Genomic DNA, 23,640 nt, shown 5'->3' on the forward strand with positions numbered 1-23,640 from the left:
CATCAACGTTATCAGCGTGACTTCGAATGTGCTTCATACTTATGCGTAGGAGGTCCCAACACAAACGTGGAAAGTTGCAAAGTATCCCGGTCTATTTCACTGCAGTCCTTCGAATTCATATGCTGAATCTTTTCCTCTGTGATTTTATCGATTGTCAAATTCTATTCTCATGAACCTTAACTTTTGATTCTTGGCTTATTTCACAGTTCACGGGATACCAAAAATTTGCAATGAAAAAAAAATATACAAATTGTCTCTAACAGATTCCAATGCACGATTTTGAAATGCTCAACATTTTTCGAATCCAATTCACATGTCATGACCCATGATTGGCCTCTCACCACCAATTGTGGGGCAACTATACGCCTTATTATTCAACTGATATCTCTGACAGCAAAAACCCATGGGCAAATCCTAGACCACATACCCGAGACACTTCAATTATTTGCTCAATTGACCTCAAATGTCCAAAGAAAATATTCAGAGACAGCAATCTGCTGGTGGAGCCCTGGAGGATGAAGGACATCATGTTTCCAAGAACTCTTCCCACTTATCTCATATTATGGACATCGTCCTGGCAATATTTTTGGCATGCACCTATGATTTTGTGATTGGTTTTTTTGACTTAGTCATCAAAACCTTTTTTCGTGAAGTCAGAACAAGAGGAGGTTTTAATATCCCGAAGAAAGGACCAGTAGTGTTTGTCTGTGCACCTCACCATAATCAGTTTGTAGACCCAATTGTGGTCATGACCACCGCAAAGCAATATTCCAATCGCCGTATTTCTTTGCTTACAGCTGCAAAGTCTTACAACATTTGGTATATTGGCATTCCAGCCAGGTTGTGTGGTGGCATATCAGTTGAGAGACCTCAAGACTTAGTGAAGCCCTATGATGGTACAATTCGGATCGAAAATTTCGCAAAAGATAATGACAACTTAACTGTGATTGGTGAAGGTACACAATTCACAAAATATGCAACGCCCAAAGGTATCATTGGGCTCACTCACTACTTAGGCAATGCCAAGGTGGACCATGTCGAGTCAGACACTAAACTTATTTTGCTGGCACCATTTCGAGTAAACTTTGATAATCCCAACGAAAAAGAACGGGAGCTTTTGAATGGTTTGAAAAATGGTCATCCATACGTGTTGGCTCCTCATATTGACAACACAAAGGTGTTTAAAAATGTGTTCCACCACCTCAACAAGGGAGGTGCATTGGGTATATTCCCTGAAGGTGGGCTGCATGATAGACCAAATTTGCTTCCACTCAAGCCAGGTGTGGCGATCATGGCCTTGGGAGCCGCAGCCGAGTCTACTGATCCAGATCAGGTTGTAAATATTGTTCCAGTTGGTCTCAACTACTTCCATGCTCACAGATTTAGGTCAAGAGTCGTCATTGAGTATGGTAAACCAATTGCAGTTACAAAAAAAGACGGTGAATTGTACCAGCAAAACCCCAGAAATGTTGTGAACAAAATGTTGGACTTGATTACTTTACGACTCAAAGAGTTGACTGTCAGTTGTGACGACTATGACACACTCATTGCCATCCAAGCTGCCAGAAGATTGTACTTTTCTGCAAACAGAGACTCAATCCCTTTGCCTGTAGTGATTCAAATGAATCGAAGATTGTTGAGTGGGTATCAAAAATATTCTGATCAGGAAGAAGTCCGGCAGCTTAAGGAAGCTGTTGGTGCGTACAATAAAAAGCTTATGCAATTGGGCATCCATGACCATCAAGTTGAGTCTCTCACTAGGTCTAACAGACTTCTTGTTTTAGCAAGATTTTTGAGTAGACTCTTTACCGTCTTGGTCTTTTTTTGCCTTGCTTTGCCGGGTATTGTAATGTTTAGTCCGATTTTCATTGTTGGAGACAGGATTTCTAAGAGCAAAGCAAAAAAAGCACTCGAAGGATCTGCTGTGAAAATTAAGGCTAACGATGTGATAAGTACATGGAAAATCCTCGTTGCTCTTGGCTTGGCTCCAATTCTCTACATCTTCTGGGCTGTAATTGCAACAATCGTATCGAAAAAGTTTGAACTATTCGAATCTTTTCCCACATCATTTGTTTTCTTTTTCTGTTACTTATGGAACGTATTTACTACCTACGCGTCCTTGAGAATCGGAGAAATTGGTATGGACTATTACAAATCCTTGACTCCGCTATTCTATTCGCTTCTACTGATTAACAAGGATATTTTGCAAATCGAAGATTTGAAAACAACTCGAAGAGAACTCGCTGAAAAAGTGACGAAGTCCTGTGAGAAGTACGGACCACTGCTATTTGATGACTACGGAGAAGTGTCGAGGTTGTATCAGCACGAGGAAAGGGTTCATTCTGCAAAACAAAACTCTATTGTTTCGCTTGCCAATTTGGAGAATATTCCTATTTTCTCAGAAGAGCGTCATATTGCAGCTGATGATGAAGAAAGTGAGAGCGAGACTGATGACCACGACCAGAATGATAGTGATGGAGATCTCGACTCCAAAACTAATACACTGCAACACGATAATTTGAGCTCGATGAGATCCCGAAAGAAATTTGACCGAAAGCTGTGAAAACTCCGCTGTGCACTTTTTTTTTTAAAATAATCAATTATCTTATTTATCCGTACAAATACATTCTTAATCCGGCTTGAGCCGATGTATTAGCTTGTAAACCGTCTAAGGTCAAACCAGTAGGAGGGTCACACCTATCGAACAACATCCTTTCAAATCTGATTTGACCGGTACAAAGAAAGTGCAACATTCTCAAATACACTAACTCGCAAACTAAGAAATGTTATTTCCTGGCAAGAAAATCTTTGCTGTGTTATCCATCTAGAAGTGACCAAAGAAATATCATGGCTACCAGACGTTAGCTAGAAAACGTTTCCTAATTCTCCAAAATCCAATATCATAGAACTTTAATTTTGAAGTATTACCGCAAATCTATCTAAACGGATTTCATTACCCGCGTCTAATGATGCATCTAATTAAATTCCACAAATGAATGATCATCTACTAGCCGCCTTCTTCGGGCTAATTGGACTCTTCTAACAAGGCATGGGGGCAGGCGCAGCAGAAATGACCAATCAGTGAAGACCCACTATCTTTTCACAGATGATTCATGATTTAAATTAGAGGTGTCACTTTCCTGCAATTTCATGACACATCATTCTTGAGGCTGACTATTGCCATTAATTGCAGCTAATTGGTGACGCATTCCGTCCTCAACGAGGCTAAGTATAGAAAACGTGCAAAATGCCGCGTTGCGTCCCGTCTGCATAGGGCGCGTACCCGAAAGTCAGTGCTTCTCAAACTGCCGGTTTGAAAAGCATATAAAATGGTCGTAGTTCCACAACTCATTTGGTAGTTTTCAAAGATCATTTCCGCATCACTTCCCTGATTCTCTTTATCTTTGCCCCTGTCTCAAAACATTCCAGGATCAACAATTCTGGGCACAAGAATTGGTCCTAATCTTCAAGCCCTTCCATACACTCTTGATCCTAAGAGTGCGTTAGGCCAAGTATTTCCTCCTCTCTTCACACGACCAGGTATAAAGAAAAGCTTAAATTCCTCCTGTCCTCTTGAAACTCATTTTTTCTTGTGGATAGCACATACCGATTTATAGCCTCCAAGCGGTTCAATTGCATCAATTGTCTCCTCAGAACCTTTGCTCACACTCAGAAATTGCTTGCCACTGAAAAACCAAGACAAAAAACAGCAAGAGCAGACTTCCCATTTCTGTTGAGAATACATGATGCGTTACTCAATTTCCTTCTTGCTCGCGACCTATGCCTTTGCTGCTGCAGTGGAGGAAATCGCCGAAGTTCCCAAATACTTGAAACTCCCTGTCGAACGTTCTTTCGGTGACTCTATCGATAAACGTTCCCATGAGAATGTCCCAGAATTTGAGAAAAGAGATGGTGTCGTTATGACTCTCAACAACAAGAGAGTCTACTACGATACTCAATTGCTCTTGGGATCTAACCAACAGAAGATCAACGTCTTAGTGGATACTGGTTCTTCAGATTTGTGGGTGCCTGCTTCCAACGCCTACTGTAGCTATTCATCCCCTTACTCCAGCTCCAGCTCGGCCAACATGGTGGAGGGCGAGTTGGAGGATGTCTCCCGTCCAAACATTGTTGACCTTGACAACCTACTTCTTGACAACAAGGGCAGTCCCACCGATAAGTTGGAGAAAAGAGCTACATCTACCATTCCATTGTACGGCCTGACCTCAAGTGCCTCCAGTGGTGGCAATCTTTGTACCACATTTGGATCATTCAATCCTAACTCCTCTTCCTCATTCCACCTCAATTCCTCTGCGCCTAGCTTCTCGATTTCCTATGCCGATGGCACTACTGCTAATGGCTTCTGGGGACAAGACACCATACTGTTCGGCGGTGTCTCCGTAAATGACGTCAGTTTTGCGATCGCCAACAGAACATCTTCTCAAAACGCTGTTCTCGGAATCGGACTTGCTGATCTTGAAGCTACAAACATTTTGTCTTCAACATTTTCGTCACTGTCAAACACCTACACTTACGAGAACTTGCCAATGCGCCTTAAGTCACAGGGTTTGATCAAAACAAACTCTTACTCTCTTTACTTGAACAGTAAGACAGCTCTGTCCGGCTCTGTGCTCTTTGGCGCAATTGATCATGCAAAGTATTCCGGAACCTTGCAACTGGTTCCAATAGTTCCCACGCTTCGAGAGAGAAATAACAAGCCTCTGAGATTGCAGGTTATTTTGAGCGGCATGTCCATTCAAGGTAGTGGTCAAGATGTTGCAGTCAGCTCATCGCCTTTCTCTGCATTGTTTGACTCTGGTTCAACTTACTCTTACATGCCAAAGAGCGTTCTCAGCAACCTTGCCAGCAATTTCAACGCTCAATACAGTTACACATACGATGTCTACGTTGTTGATTGCCTGTACAACAAGCCAGGATACAATGTTACTTTTGATTTCAGTGGTATTAAGATCCTGATTCCATTGAGCAATTTGCTCGTTGAGTCTAGAAACCAATGTATCTTGACGCTTTTCCCCAGCACTTCGAGTCTGTCAACCAGCCCTACTTCGATTTTAGGAGATAACTTCCTTCGCAGCGCATATGTGGTTTACGACTTGGATAACTACGTTATTGCTATGGCTCCTATAGTTTACACCACCACTGAGAATATTGAAGTCATCAGCGGTTCCATTCCATCTGCTGTGAATGCTCCTGGTTTCTCCAGCACTTCCACGAGTGCTGCAACTGCGACATCTCAGAGTTCATCCTCGCCTTTGAGTACTCCAAAGGGTAATGGTGCTACCAGCGGTAAGTCTTGTCCAAGCGGCTGGATTTTGGTAGCATTCTCTGTCGTCTCTACCATTTTCGTCTTGTAGACTTGTTCTGTATTCGTTAATAAAATTCATGCATGTACTTTTATTTGTAGAGTTGGTTGGACAAGAAAGCAACATAGAGCATTATATGTCTTCAGCTTGCAAATCACACTTTGTTGAATCAAGCAAAAAAAAAGAGCGACAGTTTATTATTGGTGCCTCATATCTAGACTATAGTTGGTGACTAGTAATGCTCGTCTCGGCGATAATCTTATCAAATTGATACCAGGACTTAGACGAAAAAAAAAAAAAAAACAGAAGTAGACAACATGTGCCTGGAACAGACCACTCCTGTTGCAGCAATTGCAATGGCCAACCTGCTAACTTGTTAGGTGCGGGTGCATTCCATTCTCGGCACCTTCATGTGTCACTCACTATCGGAACTTCTAGGTGAGCAAAAACCGGTGATGCCAAAAATACCCTGTCCAAATTAGGACTCAACAAAAGTGGTCTCCGAGACCTATCGGCACCGGGTATTAAACCCGAAATATAAAATTCAAGCACTGAATTCACGAAACGTTCCTCAACGAATTTTTCAAATAAACATTCCCCCCTGCAATTTAGAACTTTTATTTCTTTTCCCCGACCCTGTTCTGTTCTCAACGTTTCCGCAGTGCCGCCTAGCAACACCCGCACTCAGGCATAGTAGTTGCCATATGACGACAGTTACTTACACCGAGAACCATCACGTGAATGCAACCGTCTTGGTGGCGATACTTGGCCAGGCGGTCATGTCGGGAGTCCACCTCTTGTTTTTCCTGCCCAGCTTATAAATTCTGCCGATTGCCTCTCTGCTGAACAACTCTTGATTATCTGAACCCTTTCTCGTTTTCGCTGTCCCAGTTCCTACCTTTCTGTCGTCAGCCGTTCATTGCCTCAGACTTATCGTCCTTATCGATAACACATATTCTGTTCATACCTTGCAGTCCCTCCGAACAAGAAGAGGTTGGTTTGCTCTGAGATTTTACTTTGTTGTTTTATAAGCGTGGCTTTTGTGTCTTTGTTTGTGAAATTGACCGTCGAAAAGTAACAGCTTCGTTGGTGTGTTAGTCATACCAGTTATACCCCTAGACCCTTTTACTCCGCTCCCCCTACCGAGCCACAACTACTCACCAAAAAGAAAGAAAAAAATATGAAAGTCATTTTCAGATTGTCTACAGAAGTTTCGTTCTCGATGACTGTTCCCGAGAACTCCACAGTGGCGGACTTGCGCAATGCTGCTGTCGTTGGTTGTCCCCTGTCAGCCAAGTTGCCCGGCGATTTCAAACTCATTTTCAACGGCACCAAGCTCGCGCCTCACAATAAACTGTTTGAATCTTTTGGTGCGTCTGGTGAATGCGTCACTGTCATCATAATGAGCGAAGCCGTCACGACTCCTGTGGCTTCGCCACAGTTGGGCCCAACTATGGCTGCACCCAAGAAGAAACTGAAGAAGAACAGATGCACATTTACAAGCTGCTCGTCTACGCCGCTTCGTATCGTTGGTGATTGCGGGCACTGCCTCGGCAAATTCTGCGCCAAGCATCGTTTGTTGGAGGACCATCTTTGCACTGGATTGCAGTTCTGCAAAGAAGTTGCACACGAAAGAAACGCAATCAAACTCCAGAACGAGAGCACCATTACTTCCAGGGTCTGAGACCTAATATTTCTTCATTCATTCATCCGCTCTGGGAGCTCATTACATATAAGAATTTAGACATTACATTCTATATTTCGCCATCTCGTACATCAGCCCATTGAGAGTCGAACTCCTCTCATAATCACAACCCATTATTCCTTTTTCATTTGTCCATTCATAGAAAAAAAATTGTTTTTGTTCCATTTTGTTTTGTTCAACTATGAGTATTTTCCTTAGCCCTGGACAAGGTTTTCCAATATGCTTTCGTATTTGCCGTTGGTAGCATTGTTTGCACGAATCAAAATTGACTCAGCTTCCTTGTACAATTTCTCTTGCTCCTCACTGCTAATGTCGTAAATGTTTCCTAGAGAAATTGTAGCCTCGGCGACGGAAGCCCATGAGTCTGGATCCTCCTCATCTTCGGCTTCCTTTAAGTAAACCAAAGCCTTCTTGTAAAGACTCTTACACAATTCTCGTGATTGCTCTAAGTTCATGCCGTTAACTTCCTTTTCTCCGCGCGAGTAGTAAGCTAAGGTAGTAAACACTGTAGTTGGCATTTCAGCCTCAGCTAAAAACGAGTCACCGAGTCTTTTAGACATCTCGCGCTTTAAATTGATGAGAGATGATATCTCTTCTTGATCGTCAGATTTTCTTACTTGCTCCAAGTTTTTCTCAAGATTCTCAAGAAACCTCTGACAGTGCTCTCTCCACCACAAACTGTACTTGTCCGTCTTGCGAATAGCGTACAATGGATGCTTCTTGCTCAACACAACTTCATCCGGACTGTCACTGGCATCACTGTCATCACCTTCGGGATGCTCTCTGCCAAAGTTGTCAACTATCTCAAGCAAGTCATCAAGAGCATCCAAAAAGTCGGAATTTTCGCGATTAAAGAAAGAAAACTCTTTTCTTTCTTCAGAGACTTTCTCAGCTTCCTCATATAAACTGAGGCAGCGATCAAGCAAAACTGAAGCATCCTTGTGTTCAGAATTTATCTTTGAGTCTACTTCCAATTGACTGATCTCAGTCAATGGAATCAGATTGATGAGAATTCGAGCCTCAGCGAAAAGAATGGATATACTATCTGGATAGAGACGCTTTCCGGTTTCAATTCTATCTCTTGCTGCCTCAAAAAACTCTTTGACCAGTTTTGGATTTTCAGTGTGGAAAAATGCCAAAGACGACAAAGCAATTGCGTAAATACTGTAGAAGTCACCCAGAAGGACAATTTTCTCCTCGTCAATATTTCCTTCTTGTCTCTGAGCTAATTTTCTTAACATTCTGTCGCATTCGTGCACCACAGCGTTCACCATCAACTCATTCCTTTCCTCTGATGCAATGAAGTTGCGCCAAAGAACTCTGAGTTGACCCATGGCGTCGTTGATATCGACATCCGCACTCAACTCAACACTCACCTTTTCCTCGGGTAATTGATCGTTTCCTTCCACGGCAATATCGGTGCCATTGTTAGTTTCAGGAGTACTGTTTGGATCAGCCTCTTTGTTGACGGAGGACACCGTTACTGAGTCTTGTGCATCGGGAGTAGGCGATAAAGTCTTCAGACGTTTTGCCTTCCCAGCTTTAGCAAGTCCCAAGTGTCTTTTTGGTGCCATGATTGCTTTTGAGTCGCTGAAAATTGAATTATTCAATTTACACTAGTAGTATCTATCACGTGATCTAGTGGCCTGAGATGCATGAAGTTGCAGATGACAGGTTATGGGAGCGAGAACTCTTAAGAGAATAATTTAGTGATTTGGTAATGAGTTATGTAAAACAGTTGATGGGCAATATTTGAGAATCGGTATCGAAGTTCTGAGTTCTCTATTGATTTATTTGCTTTGCTATGTTTTTTTTTATTTTTTCAATATTCAGAATCCCCACTGTTGTGTATAAGTTTTGTAATTCTCCGAATTGTTGGACACTCAGATACTGATTTTTTTTTTCGTATTGGAAAAATATTTCCAACAACTTCAGAGTTTTGGCATGTGTGTATCTCCTCCTCAATACAGCAATTCTTTTGTTTCTTTCTATTATTTCATTCCCATTACTCTGTCGATTCCCTCACTGGCTGGAGTTGTGAGACATACAATGTGAAGTAGCACATGTCACGTGCCGTGGACTAATCTATAGGTATATATCTATTTTGCAGCCAGGTCCACAATTGAAAATTTGTACCAATACACTCTTCTCATGAATATTCTAGCATCATTATCGTGCAAAGATGAACTACACTTAGTGTACGGTGGTCTGTCTAATGTTGCAGCACTCAGAGTCAATACCATTCTAGCGTCAGGTGCAATTCCCATGCTAGTCCAAGACACCAGTGTTGATAAGTTCCCTGTATCTCTTCGAGCACTTATTGAGGAAGAAAAGGTGCAATGGGTCACCAAGTCCTATTCCAAAGAACAGCTCATAACTTTGGGTCGAGCAGATGTCGGAAGTGTCGTAGATCGTGTTTTCGTTTGTCTTGACTCAGATGACATCAGTCTTAAATCGGAGATTTCCGCAGATTGCAAACGCCTCAGGATTCCCGTGAATGTGACTGATTCAGCACCTCTCTCGTCTTTCACTTTGTTATCCTCTTATTCAGCAGGTGACTTCCAGTTGGGTGTAACGACCTCAGGAAAAGGTTGCAAATTGGCCTCCAGAATCAAAAGAGAACTCGTCTCTTGTCTTCCTCCAAACATCAAAGATATTTGCAATCGCGTTGGCGAACTAAGACAGCAGCTCAAAGAATGTGACCAGCAGGAAACTGGTGATGACGATGATGATGCTGTGAACAGCTCTAAACTCAATTCTTTGATTCGTGAATTTGATATGAGCAAAGAGCAACAAGCAGCTCAAAGGGCTAGGTTTCTCTCGCAGGTTGTTGAGTACTACCCATTGTCAGAACTCGCAAATCTCACCATTGAGAAGTTATCTAAAGAGTATTCAGTTACGAAAGAACTTGATGACACCCAAGCAGCCGCCCATAGCAGCGAATCAACCGTCAAAAAGGGCTCAATTTCTCTTGTCGGCGCTGGCCCAGGTTCGGTCTCGATGCTCACACTTGGCGCTCTCCAAGAAATACATTCCGCTGATTTGATTTTGGCTGATAAGCTTGTACCTCAACAAGTTTTGGATCTTATTCCACAAAAAAGAACACGTTTATTTATTGCTCGTAAATTCCCAGGAAATGCGGAGAGAGCACAGCAGGAACTTCTTGAGCTCGGCCTCAGTAGTCTTCTCAAGGGCGAAAAAGTGGTACGTCTCAAGCAAGGCGACCCATACATTTTCGGAAGAGGTGGCGAAGAGTTTTTGTTCTTCAGTTCTCATGGATTTACTCCTCGTGTTCTTCCTGGTATTACTTCCGCTCTCGCCGCCCCTGTTTTCTCGAATATTCCTGCTACTCACAGAGACGTTGCAGACCAGGTTCTTATTTGCACAGGCACAGGTAGAAGAGGTGCTTTACCAGATTTTCCTGAGCACGTTGATTCTAGAACTACTGTTTTTCTCATGGCGCTCCATCGTATCGTGGATCTCATTCCTCATTTAATTAAGGAGAAACAGTGGCCCGCAGATTTGCCTGTAGCTATTGTGGAACGCGCTTCCTGCCCAGACCAGCGAGTTGTGAGAACTACCCTTTCGATGGCTGCTGAGGCTGTAGAGTCTTTGGGTTCGAGACCACCTGGGTTGTTCATCGCAGGTAGGGCTTGCCATACCCTCGGCGGAGATCTGAAGGAGAAATGGACAGTAGAAGAAGGCTGCGCATCTGCTTCAATTGGCGGTCTTCTAGAAAAGTTAGCCCACGAGTAGTGTTGCCTCTGCCCAATTGCATAGAACTCGCATTTCATAGAACCAATTCATAATTTGCATCCAATCAAACGTAGTTAGAGCCACAATATAGAGCTAAAAAATTCATAACCAAGTTATAAAATGCCAGAAATTGGTTCTTTTGTTTTATGATTGAATATAATTCACACATTGTTTCTTTTTTTGTCGACTTATTGTCGCATCTTCGATCTGATAGCGGACCTCTTATCTTGACTGTGTACTACTTTAAATTATGTCTCTTATGATAAGATCCCTTCTCAGAACTCAATATTCCCTACGAGGATTCAGAAGATACTCAGTGGAAGCTCAATCGCCAATCGCGTTTGTGTTCGATATTGATGGCGTTCTTTTGAGAGGAAAAAAGCCTATTCCCCAGGCCCACGAGGCTTTATCATTACTCAATGACAAGAAAATTCCATTCATTCTTCTCACGAATGGAGGTGGGGTGACTGAGCAAGACCGAGTGAAGTTCTTGTCAGAGAAACTAGATATCCCACTCTCGAAACATCAAATTGTGCAGAGTCATACTCCAATGGAAGCATGGGCGAGAAGTGAACAATTCCAGCGAGTGTTGGTTGTTGGTGGTGAGAATGACAATTCTAGAACTGCTGCATTGAATTACGGTTTCAAGGATGTAGTGATGCCAATTGATATTGTCAAAGCCTTCCCTGCTGCCTCGCCTCATCATCGCTTTACAGCCAAAGACTTCCTGGAATACGCAAAAGATGTTGATTTCCTGAAGCCAGTTGACGCGATTCTCGTGTTCAACGATCCTCGTGACATGGGCACGGACATACAGATCGTATCAGATATGCTCAATTCTGTGGACGGTATGGTCGGTACCAAGAGATCAATTCCCGTGGAAATACCAGAGAAACCATCCATTCCGATTGTGTTCAGTAACAATGACTTTTTGTGGGCTAATGATTACAATTTGCCCCGTTTCGGTCAGGGAGCATTTAGAATGATCATTGAGCGCCTTTACACAGAGACAAACTCGCTCAGCAAGTCTCAAACGTTGCAGTCAACAATTCTCGGGAAACCGTTCAAGCTTCAACATGACTACGCTCACTGGGTATTGATCGAGTGGAACAAGATTCTTCATGGCCACCAAGAGCACGATTTCAGGCCTCAATTAGGAAAGGCACCCGAAAATTCGCCCTTCAAAACATTGTATATGGTTGGAGATAACCCGGAGTCTGATATCCATGGTGCCATAAACAGTAACTGGGAGTCAATTCTTTTGAGAACTGGTGTCTACAAAGATGAGGACTGGAAATCAACAAAGCACAGACCAACGGTAGGAGTTTTTGACAATGTTCTCGAAGGTGTTAAAGCTGTTGTTGGAATTTAATAACAGGCCGACACTGGATTTCTTTTGATTACTCCAAGCACATGACTATCGCTTGTTCTTATAAAGGACAAAGACTACGCTATACAATTAGAACTTTTGGAAATGAATCAAAAAAATAAATTGAATTACAGAAACTATAATGTAAGATTAGAGATACTATTTCGATCTGTGTAGTGAGGTCTTCCAACGTACACAACACAAAACGCACTAGTCGTAATTAAGAAACGACGAATTTCATTTTTTTTTTTTCATTTTTCATTTTCCAAATTTTCGCGATACTCAAATTGCTTTAATTGAGATTCGTGTATTCTTCATCTTTTTCACGTCGCTTTCCTCTACCATATTAAGCCTGTACATACCTCTGTCTTTGTTTACAAGCACGAAAACGAAACATATTCTATATGAGATGGACACCGGGAGCGGTATCTCTCCGTCTTTAGTTTCTAAGGTCATGGAGGACGAAAACTTATTTGGGCCGCCTCCTTTAAGCGCGTACAGCATCGCAATTTTGAGTGCCCACTCATCCTCTCGCCCCTCTACCGGATCTCTATCTACTGCAGAAATAATGGACAATAGCGAGCTCAAAGATTCCCTTAAACGAAAATTCTCTGCCCACCTCGGCGAAGCATCCATATCCACCCAGAGGCGCGTGAGCTTCGACACAAGAGTATCAACCAAGAGTCACAACAAGAAGACAGAATCGTACACCAATCTGCTGATACATCAAGAAAGCCAAGAGCAAGCATTCAGTAACGCTCTTAGTCCAGGACTAACAAGTACATCCAGTGGCAGTAGCTTTATGGGCCGCTCTGTGCACAGCCCCAACACGCATCTCACATCGCACAGTTTCTACGAGACCGATCCTATCGCGACAATACCAGCACTGGAGGAAGCTTTTCGAGCTGATTTCGGGAATGAATTCCAACTCAATTCGCTAGACGAGGTGAAAGACATCTCTGCGTATACGCCTACACTTGAGACCCTGAAAATTATCGTGAACCCCTTGAAGAAGTCAAAATTATCACACAACCTTAGGTCTTTGGGCCCACCAAAGCGAGCATCAGAACTCGAAGCGTCTATTGATGAAGATGTTACCAAAGAGGAGAACAACAGTTTAATGACTCCAGAAACTGCCAAAACTTCGGAACGCAATTTGACTAATCATAGCGCATTCAAAAGTCAAGTCACAAAAAGTAGTCCGTTTGAAACACTGATGGCAAAAAATGAAGATCTAAAATTCGATCCGCAGATTGCAAAGCCAGTGATCTCCAAGGACCAAGTAACGAAGAGCACTGATTTTTTCAGAAGTCTCGAGAGCCTTAAACACAAAAGCCCTCTAGAATATGCCACAATTGTTCAGCCAAATTCTAGGACGAAGCGCCATGTCGTTTCGCCCTCGAAAGCTCCAATTGCGAGTTCGGGAAACTTTCTGGTCTACAATGATGGCAAAAGGACTCACGAGGACAATAACATGATGCAAAATTCTGACAGTCGAGCTCCTTTGAGTGACATTTCATCCTTGTCTGTCAACAAGAAACGGATTGATTGCTTTGTCAAACCAAGCTTTCCTACACCTGTCACCAAGAAGACCAGCTCTCGAGACTACTTTCCGACTTCAATAGACTCGCAGAAATCAGAGCTACTGTCAGCTACATCTAATTCTGTCAAAAAAGTGATCGTTGTTAACGGCATTCAATACGAAAAACTCGAATTATTGGGAAGAGGCGGGTCCTCTAAAGTGTACAAAGTGCGTGAAGTGAATTCTCGTAGAGTCTTTGCCTTGAAAAAAGTTGACTATGATCAATTTGATGAATCATGCGTCAAAGGTTTCAAGAGTGAAATTGAACATTTGACTACTTTGAAAGATCACCCTAGAGTAGTTTCTCTTAAGGACTACTGTTTAAAGGACGGCAGTATCTACTTGGTTATGGAATGTGGAGAAGTTGATCTTGCACATGTTCTTCAAAATCGAAATAATGGTAAGCCAGTACTAGACATCCATTTTGTACGGTTCCAAGCTGCGGAGTTGTTCCGTTGCGTTCAAGCTGTGCATCAAGCAGGTATTGTGCACAGCGATCTAAAACCCGCTAATTTCTTGTTTGTGAAAGGATTCATGAAAATCATAGACTTTGGAATAGCAAACGCCGTACCGGAACATACCGCTAATATTTATCGAGAGTCTCAAATTGGGACACCAAATTATATGGCCCCTGAGACATTGATTGAGGTAGGTCAAGCCAATTGTCCCACAACAGCAGAAAAATCTAACACCTGGAAAGTGGGAAAGCCCTCTGACGTGTGGTCATGTGGATGTATCCTCTATCAAATGATGTATGGAAAGCCCCCCTATGCTGCCTACACGGGACAGAAGCGAGTTCAGGCGATAATGAATCCAGACACGATAATACTGTACCCTGAAAATGGCATTGGCGGAGTCAAAGTTCCACAAAGCGCAATAATTCTCATGCGTGGCTGCTTAGACAGAATTCCAGGATCCAGGTTGTCCATAGAGGAATGTCTAAATTCGGATTTCTTGAAGCCTAAGGTGGTAAGCAAAGCCTATGTCCGTGACTTGATCTACTCCGCTATTAACTACGGCATGGAGAATAGGGACAACGGGAATGTTTCGAGGGAGAATTACGATGAGTTGGTAGAGACAGTTATAAAACAGATAGAGGATCTCAATTTTGCATAGTTTAACGAACAACTTTAAAGCACCGCTTGTATTGGTAGAAATATAAATGAGTCTATTCGATTGAATATTCCGAGGAATAAAGGAAAACTGCTAGACAGAGAAGATTTTTTTGAAACTTGCATGATTTTTCTGAAGCTTCTAGCGTGGACCCAACTTTTCTAAGACACGAGGACCCTGTTCCTCCCATTCTTGCTTTGATATCCACATGTGATCCTTGTCAGCCATAATGTTGGCCAAAACAGCACCACCAATGAAGACCATATGTCTTCTTCTTGGTGGATCCTCAATTCTGACCTTGAACTTGTCCAATCTGGTAGCATCACCGTGCAAAACTCTAGTCAACCACAATTGCTTCAATTCCTTTTCCAATCTGGATGGCAAACCAGGGTACATTGAGGAACCTCCGGACAACACAATGGCCTTGAAAAGAGAAGATCTAACATCAACATCCGCTGACTGGATTGTGTTAAACAAAGTTTCACCAATGCCGACTTGTTCGACATCGACTAGGTTAGGTTGGAACAAACATTCAGGGGCCTCAAATCTCTCAGAGCCGACCTTAATTACTCGTCCGTCAGGTAATTCATATGACTCCACCAATGTTGTAGTCTCGTTGGCTAATTTCAGGTCGAGAGCTAAATCACACGACACATAACATAATTTCTCTTTTATCTGGCGCACTGTCTCAAAGTCTGCAGTTCTGTTGAAAGCATAACCACGACGCAACAACAAATTGATCAAGTTTCTTGTGACATCACGCCCGGCAACATCTAGTCTCTTGGTCAAGTGATTCAACACCACGGATTCGTAGACTGGCACAACGTGAGTGACACCATCACCCGAATCCACCACAACACCTGAACTCAAACCTTGTGCATACAAAGCCAAAACAGCCTGAATGGCAACATAAACACCTCCAAACTGATATTTCTCGAACATGACATCGCACATAGTTTCTCGGTTTTTCAACGGATTCATGGGTGGCTCTGTCAACAATATCTTACGCCCTTCGGTCGGAGTTTTCATCTTTTCGTAGAAAGCATAGTCCCACAAATGTTCCATATCTTCCCAATTCTGGATAATACCATTCTCCATTGGATATCCAATCTGCAAAAGAGAACGAACCTTACTGGCTTCATCGCCGCACATGATATCTTTAATCTCAATGTCATCAGGGACTAATGCATTGCGTTCTTCGGCTCTCAATATCGGCCTTCCTACAAGAGATGGAAATGTATAGTCTGGGAAGTTTGTTCCCGCTCTTCCTATCTTCACAAATCCAGTACCCTGGTCGAGAACTGTAAGTTAGTAAAGGGACTGACATTGAATAGAGAATGAACTGACTGAACTTTATTGTTCATGCAATTGGAATTGAGGCGACAGAGGCGACAACAGCCATCACAGTTGCTTAAGAGTCTTGATTCGAACCCCTTATACTCCAAGTCAGCATACACAGGCAATTGTGGAAACCAGCTCGAAGCAGAAACACACAGTGTGACTCGAATTCTGTATCTCATCTATGTAAAGCTAAAATTGACATACCAATTGGCACTTGATCCATGATTTAAATGAAGAGTATGTAGACGCAGTTATGCCTTGACTGGAGATAGTGACGTACATACAGTCCATTCAACTGTTGTGTAGATATATGGGGTTAGTTTTATGTAAGCCAAAAAGTAACAATTTACGTTAGATAAACGAATTTTGTGATTTATTATCCAAAGAGCAATATTGAGCCGATAAAGTATTCTAATGTGCCCAATGGTGGTCATTGTAGGATTTGAATGTGGTAGGGAGCAAAGATAAAAATGATGCTTTTCAACAAAGCAAGTATATCTCGTGCATACAAATTGAAGTTACTTTCGGAATATCTGAGTTTCCAAATACGACCTTTAGCTTCTGGTGGGGACCAAGTATGCAAATGTCAAATAGGATGTATGAGTCTTGATCTCGGTCTCAACTTTCGTAACTTGTTTCCAATTAAATTGCTCATCACCTTCCTTGATTCTGATTCCCTTGCCAAATGGATTGAACTTGGTTGTTTTTCCAGAGGGCTCTGGCAGAGCAGAGTCAGCATCTAGCTGGTCAGCACTCCGTTTCTTATCAGATTCCTCCTCCAACTTAACCTGCCTTTTGCTCTCAATTCCCTGAGTCTTCTTTCCTTGAATTTGTTTCAATCTCTCGATGACATCCAGAACATCACGCACCATTTCCTTTCTTGCTTCCCAACGACGACCGGCAATTTCCACCATTTCGATATCGGTCCAGCCATGCTCTGCGAGTGCTTCAATTGTTTTGTCAACCTGCTCGATACACGGGCTGAAACAGCAGATTCCGACTCTTGTTTCACTAGACACCACAGATGATAGGTTTGGAATAGCAGTCCATGGAGAAGGCAAGTCAAGGAACACGGCATCACAACATAACCCACCATTCTTAGCAAACTTTTCGGGAAGGTTCTCTATATTAAATCCGTCATTGCAGACATCTCTATGCGTGATAAGACAGTTGTTCAGTAAGAGGCCATGTTCTTCCAACTCTCTGCGAGCCTCGATGTAACGAGGCTCATGAAACTCATATGTGAAAAGCTTTCCGTCATCACTCAATGTACGAGCAAATGCATGTGTAAATGAGGCAGAGCCAGTACCGGCCTCAATGACTCTGGATCCACTAGTGATTCCAAGCCTTTGAACAATGTATGATGAGTCTGGAGTGTAAACAATCTGGGTTCTGTGCGGAAGAGACACAGTCCAGAGTTCTGGAGAAGGATGAAGTAGATGGATGAATCCTCTATCTTTCACACCTCCCATTTGTGTACCGTATTTCATTCCAATCATGAGAGCATGCTCGAAGCTACCAAATCTTGTATTGAGAAATTCTCCAGACTTGACAGTGAATGGCTTTATAAGGCCTCTGCTTATAAAAGCCAAGACAAGATCGCCCTCTTCAATGAAGTCTTTGTATTTGTAGAATGACATCGTAGTAGGTACTTTATCTCATCTCAATACTGCGATGAGATACTGAATCTGATAAGTACCTAGTGAAAGAAATCTAGACTATGTGAATCAATGAAAAAAATTAGGTTGAACTCTTATCTCGTTGCATGAAGCTTTATTTTTTTCGCGGAATCTGATATCCTCTTAGCCGTTTATATTATTTGACTTTGTTTCAGCCATTGTGAGCGACATGGAACGAGTATTCAAAAACTTCAGCCGTCAAACTAGCTTAAAGAGTTTTAACAATTGCATTCAATTTTATTGAGATCAAATGGATCCATATAGGGCCACCAATTGACATCTTGTCTGCAAATTGATTGGCAGATTGACTATGGAAAGATAAAGCCCGGTGTTAACCGTATCACCATTCCTATTTATTTGAAAACAATCAACTAGATATTTTATAGAATCTACTTATGGATTCATTTCCAACCAAGCTATTATCAAATGCCACGACTTATCTAACAATAGATGACTTAGTGGAACCATACCACCACTAAACTGTCCAGGCCGAAGAAACAGAGTCTGACAACGAAGTAAAATCCAAAAAATTTGAAACTCTCATCTCCTTTAATCCTACAAATTTACTCCAAAATTCCGAAATCTCAAAAGATTCAATACTCCACTTTAATGTGTTGACTTCCTGCAGAACTCCAGCCACTTCAACACTGCAACGACATGTCTATTTCGCCGCAAGAAGAGAATAAGGCACAGACCAGTGAGTCAGGCGGCTCCAATGTCGAAGACTTATACTTGGAATCGTACGCCTTCACCACAGCCGCAGCTATTGTCGGATCTGTGGACAGAAAGATTTTTGTCCAGTTGAGGGACGGCAGAAACATTTTCGGCATTTTACGTACCTTTGACCAATTTGCCAACTTGGTTTTGCAAGACGCTGTTGAAAGAATATATTTACCAGCTGTTGAGGGCAATGGAAAGGAGCGTTTCGCTGAGGTCCCAAGAGGTGTTTTTATGGTGCGTGGTGAAAATGTTGTCATGTTGGGCGAGCTAGATATAGACAAAGAGGACGACCATTTGGAGCAGAGAGGACAGATTCATTTTGGCGAGGCAGAGGCAGAATTCAAAGCATTGCAGGCAGCTAGAATGAAGGAGGAGAAGGAGAGAGCTAAGCAATACTTGAAGAGAGGCTTAATCCACGACTATGTGAAAGCCGACCTGTATTAAGTGACCCATGCCCGTTGATCTTGGTTTTTCTGGATAGAACTTGGAAGTATTCGAATCGGGGAAGATTCATTTCTGCATACGTATTTACGATCAATTACATGACAATTCTTTGCCAACTCATTGAGTAGGTTTTATTCACAATTTGGCGACATCAAGCCGACTTTGTTCAAGTTCTTCGAAATATTTTTCGATCTTCGGGAAGTCTTTGGCGTTGTTTCTTGCCAACTGACCCAAGTGGGCCTCATCGGGACCATCAGCAATCCGTAAGGTCCTAGTCTCAGCGTAAGCTCTTGCTAGTGGCGTATCTTGCGAGACACCCTCAGCTCCAAACATCTGAATGCACCAGTCAAGGATTTGCAACACTTTTCTCGGAACCTCGATCTTAGCCATCGCGATCTCTCGCATTGCGCCTTTAGGACCCTTAACATCAATTGTATGAGCCGCATTTAGTACGAGGATTCTGCATTTCTCAACATCAATTTTGTATTGCGAGTATGCAGTTTTGAACGATTCCCGCTCGCTCATTCTCGTGCCAAAGATCAATCGATTGTTTGCTCTGTGGGCAACTGTAAGTAAAGCCTGCTCTGCAACTCCAATTGTACGCATGCAATGATGGATACGACCCGGGCCGAGCCGGGACTGGATCACTTCAAAGCCTCCGCCTAATTTATGAAGGATGATCTCACTGTTATCGGCATCAGTTACTTCGTAGTCTTCAAACACAATTTCGCAATGTCCATGAGGCGCCTCATCATAGCCAAAAACTGTTAAAGGACGAACAAGTTTTGCCTTCCCACTTGCCAAAGCCCGCTTGGAATCAATTAACAACACAGTGTGATTTGCGTACGGGGTGCTCTTAGAAGAATCAGTCTTGCACATCACAAGCCACACAGCACAGTTTGGGTCGCCGGAGCCCGAAGCAAACCATTTAACACCATTGATAACATACTTTCCACGGCTGTTCAATTTGGCCGAGCAGGAAATGTTCAATGCATTAGAAGATGAAGTTCCCTTCTCGGTCATGAGGAAGGCCGAGCGAATTGCACCATCTAGTAATGGATTTAACCATTTTTCCTTCTGCGATTTTGTACCATAGCGCGCCAAGATCTCCATGTTACCAGTATCGGGTGCATTGTTATTGGTCACACTGGGTGCTACAATGGATCTTCCCAAGTGCTCAGCCATACATCCATACTCTAGGTTGGTATATCCAGCACCTTCAGAGTACTTGTTGGAGAGAAACATGTTCCAGAGACCCCTTTTACGAGCCTCAATTTTGAGCTTTCCTATTATTTCGGGTACTTCTTTCCATCTTTTCTCTCTGTCAGGGCTAATCTGTTCCAAATAGATCTTGTCAGCAGGAATGCAATATCTTTCCACAAAGTCCTTGCATTGAGCGATTTTTTCTCTTGCTTCCGGAGAAATTTTTTCGGAGAAAATAGTCGGAATCTGAGAATACATTTTGAACAGCTGCAAATTTCAATGTATCGGATCTTCCAGGTATTTATGTTCCCCTTCCCCACAATTTGGTATACAGACTAGGCAATAAGATACCCTCGGGACTAAGATGATCCCTACATGCAATTACTAACATGGACATGTCCGAAATGTAGCCCATTCGTAGAAACTTCTATTTTTCATTTTTGTTTTAAATTTTCGAAATTCCGCAGTTGCATGCAATGTATTGTGATTGAAGCCACTCGCTTCTTACCACTCAAAACCTCAATTGTGGACATCCTTGAGAGCCTCCTCCCAGCTGAAGGTTATGAACGCATATCTGGAAGAAAGGAATTTTTCGGTGACAATAGATGTCGGAATATTCAAAGACCCGAGCGCGGAAGCGACAATTTATCCCTTACCTAGCAATTTTTTTATAGGCATTCTCCAGTTGTTCAGACCTGCTAGGGTTTGCCTACTTGACCATTTAGATCAGAATTTGAGCATAGAAAGATAAAATCAAACAAAGAAGAAAAAGATCAAAAATTAAAATTTCCAACTACAATAATTCTTTCCTCTTGGAAATTCAGGAATGTACGCAAGCTCGAAGTTCTCTACCTCTTATTCTACAGTTCCCTGTACACAACTCTTGTCTAGATAACTTGTAACTACTTTCCTTCCAAACATGAGCGACTTCGAATCAGACATTCCCAATATTCCTGACCATAACTTGTCGCAGAAGCAATTTGCCTTGCGCCACTCGTCGGAGAATGAGCGTGCTCAGATAATTGACGACATAAAGCAGGCAATTCAGGCTGAAAGCATGGGACCTTACTACAAGTACTTAACAACAGAGTTACCTCAATTTTTCCCATACGACGATGCCTTCTATCAAGCTTTGACTAAAGAAAATGATGAAAAACTCGCACAATTACAAAAAAATGTCTCTGAGGCGGAAAACGACGAGGAGTCCGAGCTCGACGTCAACGCCACGCTCACCTCTCTTGCTGAATACTACACTCGTATTATTGACCGCAAGAATGCCACTGAAACTTACAAGAAGTTGTTGCTGTTGACACAAAACACAGGCGCTAAAATTGACATATTGCTCTCGCTAGCTCGTATCGACTTCTTCTTTTTAGACTACCACAAAGTGTCCAAACACTTAACAGAGGTTGAAAGCTTGGTTGAGAAGGGAGGCGACTGGGAACGCCGTAATAGACATAAGACATACCAAGGTGTGTATCTAATGGCCACCCGTAAGTTCTCAGAGGCTTCTAAGTTCTTAATAGACAGTTTGGCCACTTTTACATCCACAGAATTGTGCTCGTATGAGCAAGTCGCTCAATATGCCATCATATGTGGAGTCTTGAGCTTGGATCGGGTTGACTTGAAGGCAAAGATTGTGGACCTGCCAGAGATTTTGGCGATTTATTCCAGTGCGAAGTCGCTTGAGCCTTTGATCAGTTTGACCAACTCGTTGTACACATGCCAATACAATTGTTTCTTCCAATTCTTGTTGGAGAGCAACGACTACTGCTTGAAAAAAGACAAATACCTCAATGCCCACGCTAATTACTTTATGCGTGAATTGAGATGCAAGGCATATGCCCAATTGTTGGAGAGTTACAAGTCGTTGTCATTGAAGTCAATGGCACGCAACTTCAATGTCAGCGAAGAATTTTTGGATGAAGACTTATGTCATTTTATTCCAAACAATAAGATAAATTGTACTATTGATAAGGTGAATGGCATTATCGAGACAAACAGACCAGACAACAAGAATAGTCAATACCACCTTTTGATCAAGCAGGGTGATGCTTTGTTGACTAAATTGCAAAAGTATGGGGCTGCTGTTAAGTTAAGTGGTACCGAGAGAGTCGCCTAAAAACGCAGAATATTTCTGCTAAGATCTGCAAGGGGCCATACTTGTGGATAGGTCACAGCAATTTGAAGCTTAGCATAATCAACGAGTGAATAAACAAAACATGATAAGTACAATGAAGTAAGCAAACCTACAAGAAGAACCACATGATTGATTTGATTAAATTATAAAAAAAATCTGGTGGACCAAAGCTTGGATTACACAGTTTTGCACTAAAATTGTGGGGGCACTTTTTGACTTGTCCCATTGTGCACACCACCTCCGATAGCGCTTATACGTCACAGGACCACTGTCTGCGTTCTGTTCTCCTTTTTTTCCGCCACCACCACGAAATAAACCATGAGTACAAGCAGAAAGAGAATGGATAAAGACGTCATGGAACTCATGATGAGTAACCATGTTGTAGAACTCATAGATGACTCGATACAGCAATTCCATGTCATATTCAAAGGACCTTCCGATACTCCCTACGCAGGGGGAATGTGGAAAATCCGGGTAGAGCTACCAGATCAATATCCTATAAAGTCTCCTTCTATTGGATTTGTGAATAAAATCTATCATCCCAACATTGATGAGAGCTCTGGGTCTGTGTGTCTAGATGTGATCAATCAGACCTGGTCTCCGATGTTTGGTCTTTTGAATATATTTGAGAATTTCTTGCCCCACTTGTTGAGGTATAGTAATCCTAGTGATCCTTTAAATACAGAGGCCTCGAATCTCATGACTAAAGACCTCCAGAAGTACACTGAGGTGGTCAAAGAGCATACTAAACGGTATGCTCTGGAGCGCCTCACCACCGAAACAACACAAAATTCTGAAAATGAGGATGGAGATGATGACTTGAGTGATGTGGGGACCCTATCAAGTGGCTCTGATGAAGATTAAGATAGCCTGCCTTTTGAGAATCCCCTATTGCTGCTATCCTGGCGCTATTCTTTAGGTTTTCACAGCATAGAACATTTAGCGGTTATTTGAATAATCCTAACGTACTCACTATCTACAATTTACTAAGCATAACCTCTATTGATTTTTCAAGAGGTTTTGATACGAACGTTTGAGCCAAGATGGGCTGGTTCATGCAATTCTAGGTGAGTTGCAATCCGCAACCTGCTCGGGATCAAAGTAAAGAAGAACTCTGTCATGATATATCCTTATTTTTATATACTTAATTTGCAAAACTTCCCGATACGGACCAAGCATTTACCCCGGCGGCTCTTCCTTCCTGATTTGGAATAGGTTCGTCAATGTTATCGACTTCGAAATAAAGTAGTATTTGAGGACAGTT

The 23,640-nt window shown here is 42.4% G+C and overlaps 13 protein-coding genes across 13 annotated transcripts; 9 read left to right on the forward strand and 4 right to left on the reverse strand.

Moving 5' to 3' along the window:
* Positions 1–463: 463 nt before the first annotated feature.
* Positions 464–2,563, forward strand: PUMCH_000222 (uncharacterized protein; the record flags this gene model as incomplete). The annotated part of the gene is made up of 1 exon (XM_063019316.1): positions 464–2,563. One exon carries the CDS (start codon positions 464–466, stop codon positions 2,561–2,563), a length of 2,100 nt encoding a protein of 699 aa, XP_062875386.1.
* A 1,180-nt stretch (positions 2,564–3,743) lies between these two features.
* On the forward strand, positions 3,744–5,375 carry PUMCH_000223 (uncharacterized protein; the record flags this gene model as incomplete). Its single annotated transcript, XM_063019317.1, has 1 exon — positions 3,744–5,375. The coding sequence occupies one exon, from the start codon at positions 3,744–3,746 to the stop codon at positions 5,373–5,375; it is 1,632 nt and encodes a 543-aa protein (XP_062875387.1).
* A 1,129-nt stretch (positions 5,376–6,504) lies between these two features.
* Positions 6,505–7,008, forward strand: PUMCH_000224 (uncharacterized protein; the record flags this gene model as incomplete). The annotated part of the gene is made up of 1 exon (XM_063019318.1): positions 6,505–7,008. The coding sequence occupies one exon, from the start codon at positions 6,505–6,507 to the stop codon at positions 7,006–7,008; it is 504 nt and encodes a 167-aa protein (XP_062875388.1).
* Positions 7,009–7,223: 215 nt separating this feature from the next.
* PUMCH_000225 (uncharacterized protein) lies at positions 7,224–8,603 on the reverse strand (the record flags this gene model as incomplete). The annotated part of the gene is made up of 1 exon (XM_063019319.1): positions 7,224–8,603. One exon carries the CDS (start codon positions 8,601–8,603, stop codon positions 7,224–7,226), a length of 1,380 nt encoding a protein of 459 aa, XP_062875389.1.
* A 577-nt stretch (positions 8,604–9,180) lies between these two features.
* On the forward strand, positions 9,181–10,785 carry PUMCH_000226 (uncharacterized protein; the record flags this gene model as incomplete). Its single annotated transcript, XM_063019320.1, has 1 exon — positions 9,181–10,785. One exon carries the CDS (start codon positions 9,181–9,183, stop codon positions 10,783–10,785), a length of 1,605 nt encoding a protein of 534 aa, XP_062875390.1.
* A 250-nt stretch (positions 10,786–11,035) lies between these two features.
* On the forward strand, positions 11,036–12,157 carry PUMCH_000227 (uncharacterized protein; the record flags this gene model as incomplete). The annotated part of the gene is made up of 1 exon (XM_063019321.1): positions 11,036–12,157. One exon carries the CDS (start codon positions 11,036–11,038, stop codon positions 12,155–12,157), a length of 1,122 nt encoding a protein of 373 aa, XP_062875391.1.
* A 406-nt stretch (positions 12,158–12,563) lies between these two features.
* PUMCH_000228 (uncharacterized protein) lies at positions 12,564–14,852 on the forward strand (the record flags this gene model as incomplete). The annotated part of the gene is made up of 1 exon (XM_063019322.1): positions 12,564–14,852. One exon carries the CDS (start codon positions 12,564–12,566, stop codon positions 14,850–14,852), a length of 2,289 nt encoding a protein of 762 aa, XP_062875392.1.
* Positions 14,853–14,990: 138 nt separating this feature from the next.
* Positions 14,991–16,001, reverse strand: PUMCH_000229 (uncharacterized protein; the record flags this gene model as incomplete). Its single annotated transcript, XM_063019323.1, has 1 exon — positions 14,991–16,001. The coding sequence occupies one exon, from the start codon at positions 15,999–16,001 to the stop codon at positions 14,991–14,993; it is 1,011 nt and encodes a 336-aa protein (XP_062875393.1).
* A 743-nt stretch (positions 16,002–16,744) lies between these two features.
* On the reverse strand, positions 16,745–17,830 carry PUMCH_000230 (uncharacterized protein; the record flags this gene model as incomplete). Its single annotated transcript, XM_063019324.1, has 1 exon — positions 16,745–17,830. One exon carries the CDS (start codon positions 17,828–17,830, stop codon positions 16,745–16,747), a length of 1,086 nt encoding a protein of 361 aa, XP_062875394.1.
* Positions 17,831–18,526: 696 nt separating this feature from the next.
* Positions 18,527–19,033, forward strand: PUMCH_000231 (uncharacterized protein; the record flags this gene model as incomplete). Its single annotated transcript, XM_063019325.1, has 1 exon — positions 18,527–19,033. The coding sequence occupies one exon, from the start codon at positions 18,527–18,529 to the stop codon at positions 19,031–19,033; it is 507 nt and encodes a 168-aa protein (XP_062875395.1).
* A 135-nt stretch (positions 19,034–19,168) lies between these two features.
* PUMCH_000232 (uncharacterized protein) lies at positions 19,169–20,494 on the reverse strand (the record flags this gene model as incomplete). Its single annotated transcript, XM_063019326.1, has 1 exon — positions 19,169–20,494. One exon carries the CDS (start codon positions 20,492–20,494, stop codon positions 19,169–19,171), a length of 1,326 nt encoding a protein of 441 aa, XP_062875396.1.
* A 661-nt stretch (positions 20,495–21,155) lies between these two features.
* On the forward strand, positions 21,156–22,358 carry PUMCH_000233 (uncharacterized protein; the record flags this gene model as incomplete). The annotated part of the gene is made up of 1 exon (XM_063019327.1): positions 21,156–22,358. One exon carries the CDS (start codon positions 21,156–21,158, stop codon positions 22,356–22,358), a length of 1,203 nt encoding a protein of 400 aa, XP_062875397.1.
* A 336-nt stretch (positions 22,359–22,694) lies between these two features.
* PUMCH_000234 (uncharacterized protein) lies at positions 22,695–23,240 on the forward strand (the record flags this gene model as incomplete). The annotated part of the gene is made up of 1 exon (XM_063019328.1): positions 22,695–23,240. The coding sequence occupies one exon, from the start codon at positions 22,695–22,697 to the stop codon at positions 23,238–23,240; it is 546 nt and encodes a 181-aa protein (XP_062875398.1).
* Positions 23,241–23,640: the final 400 nt, after the last annotated feature.

The sequence above is a fragment of the Australozyma saopauloensis genome, chromosome 1 (assembly GCF_035610405.1).
Source record: "Australozyma saopauloensis chromosome 1, complete sequence".
Taxonomy (NCBI): Eukaryota; Fungi; Ascomycota; class Pichiomycetes; order Serinales; family Metschnikowiaceae; genus Australozyma; species Australozyma saopauloensis.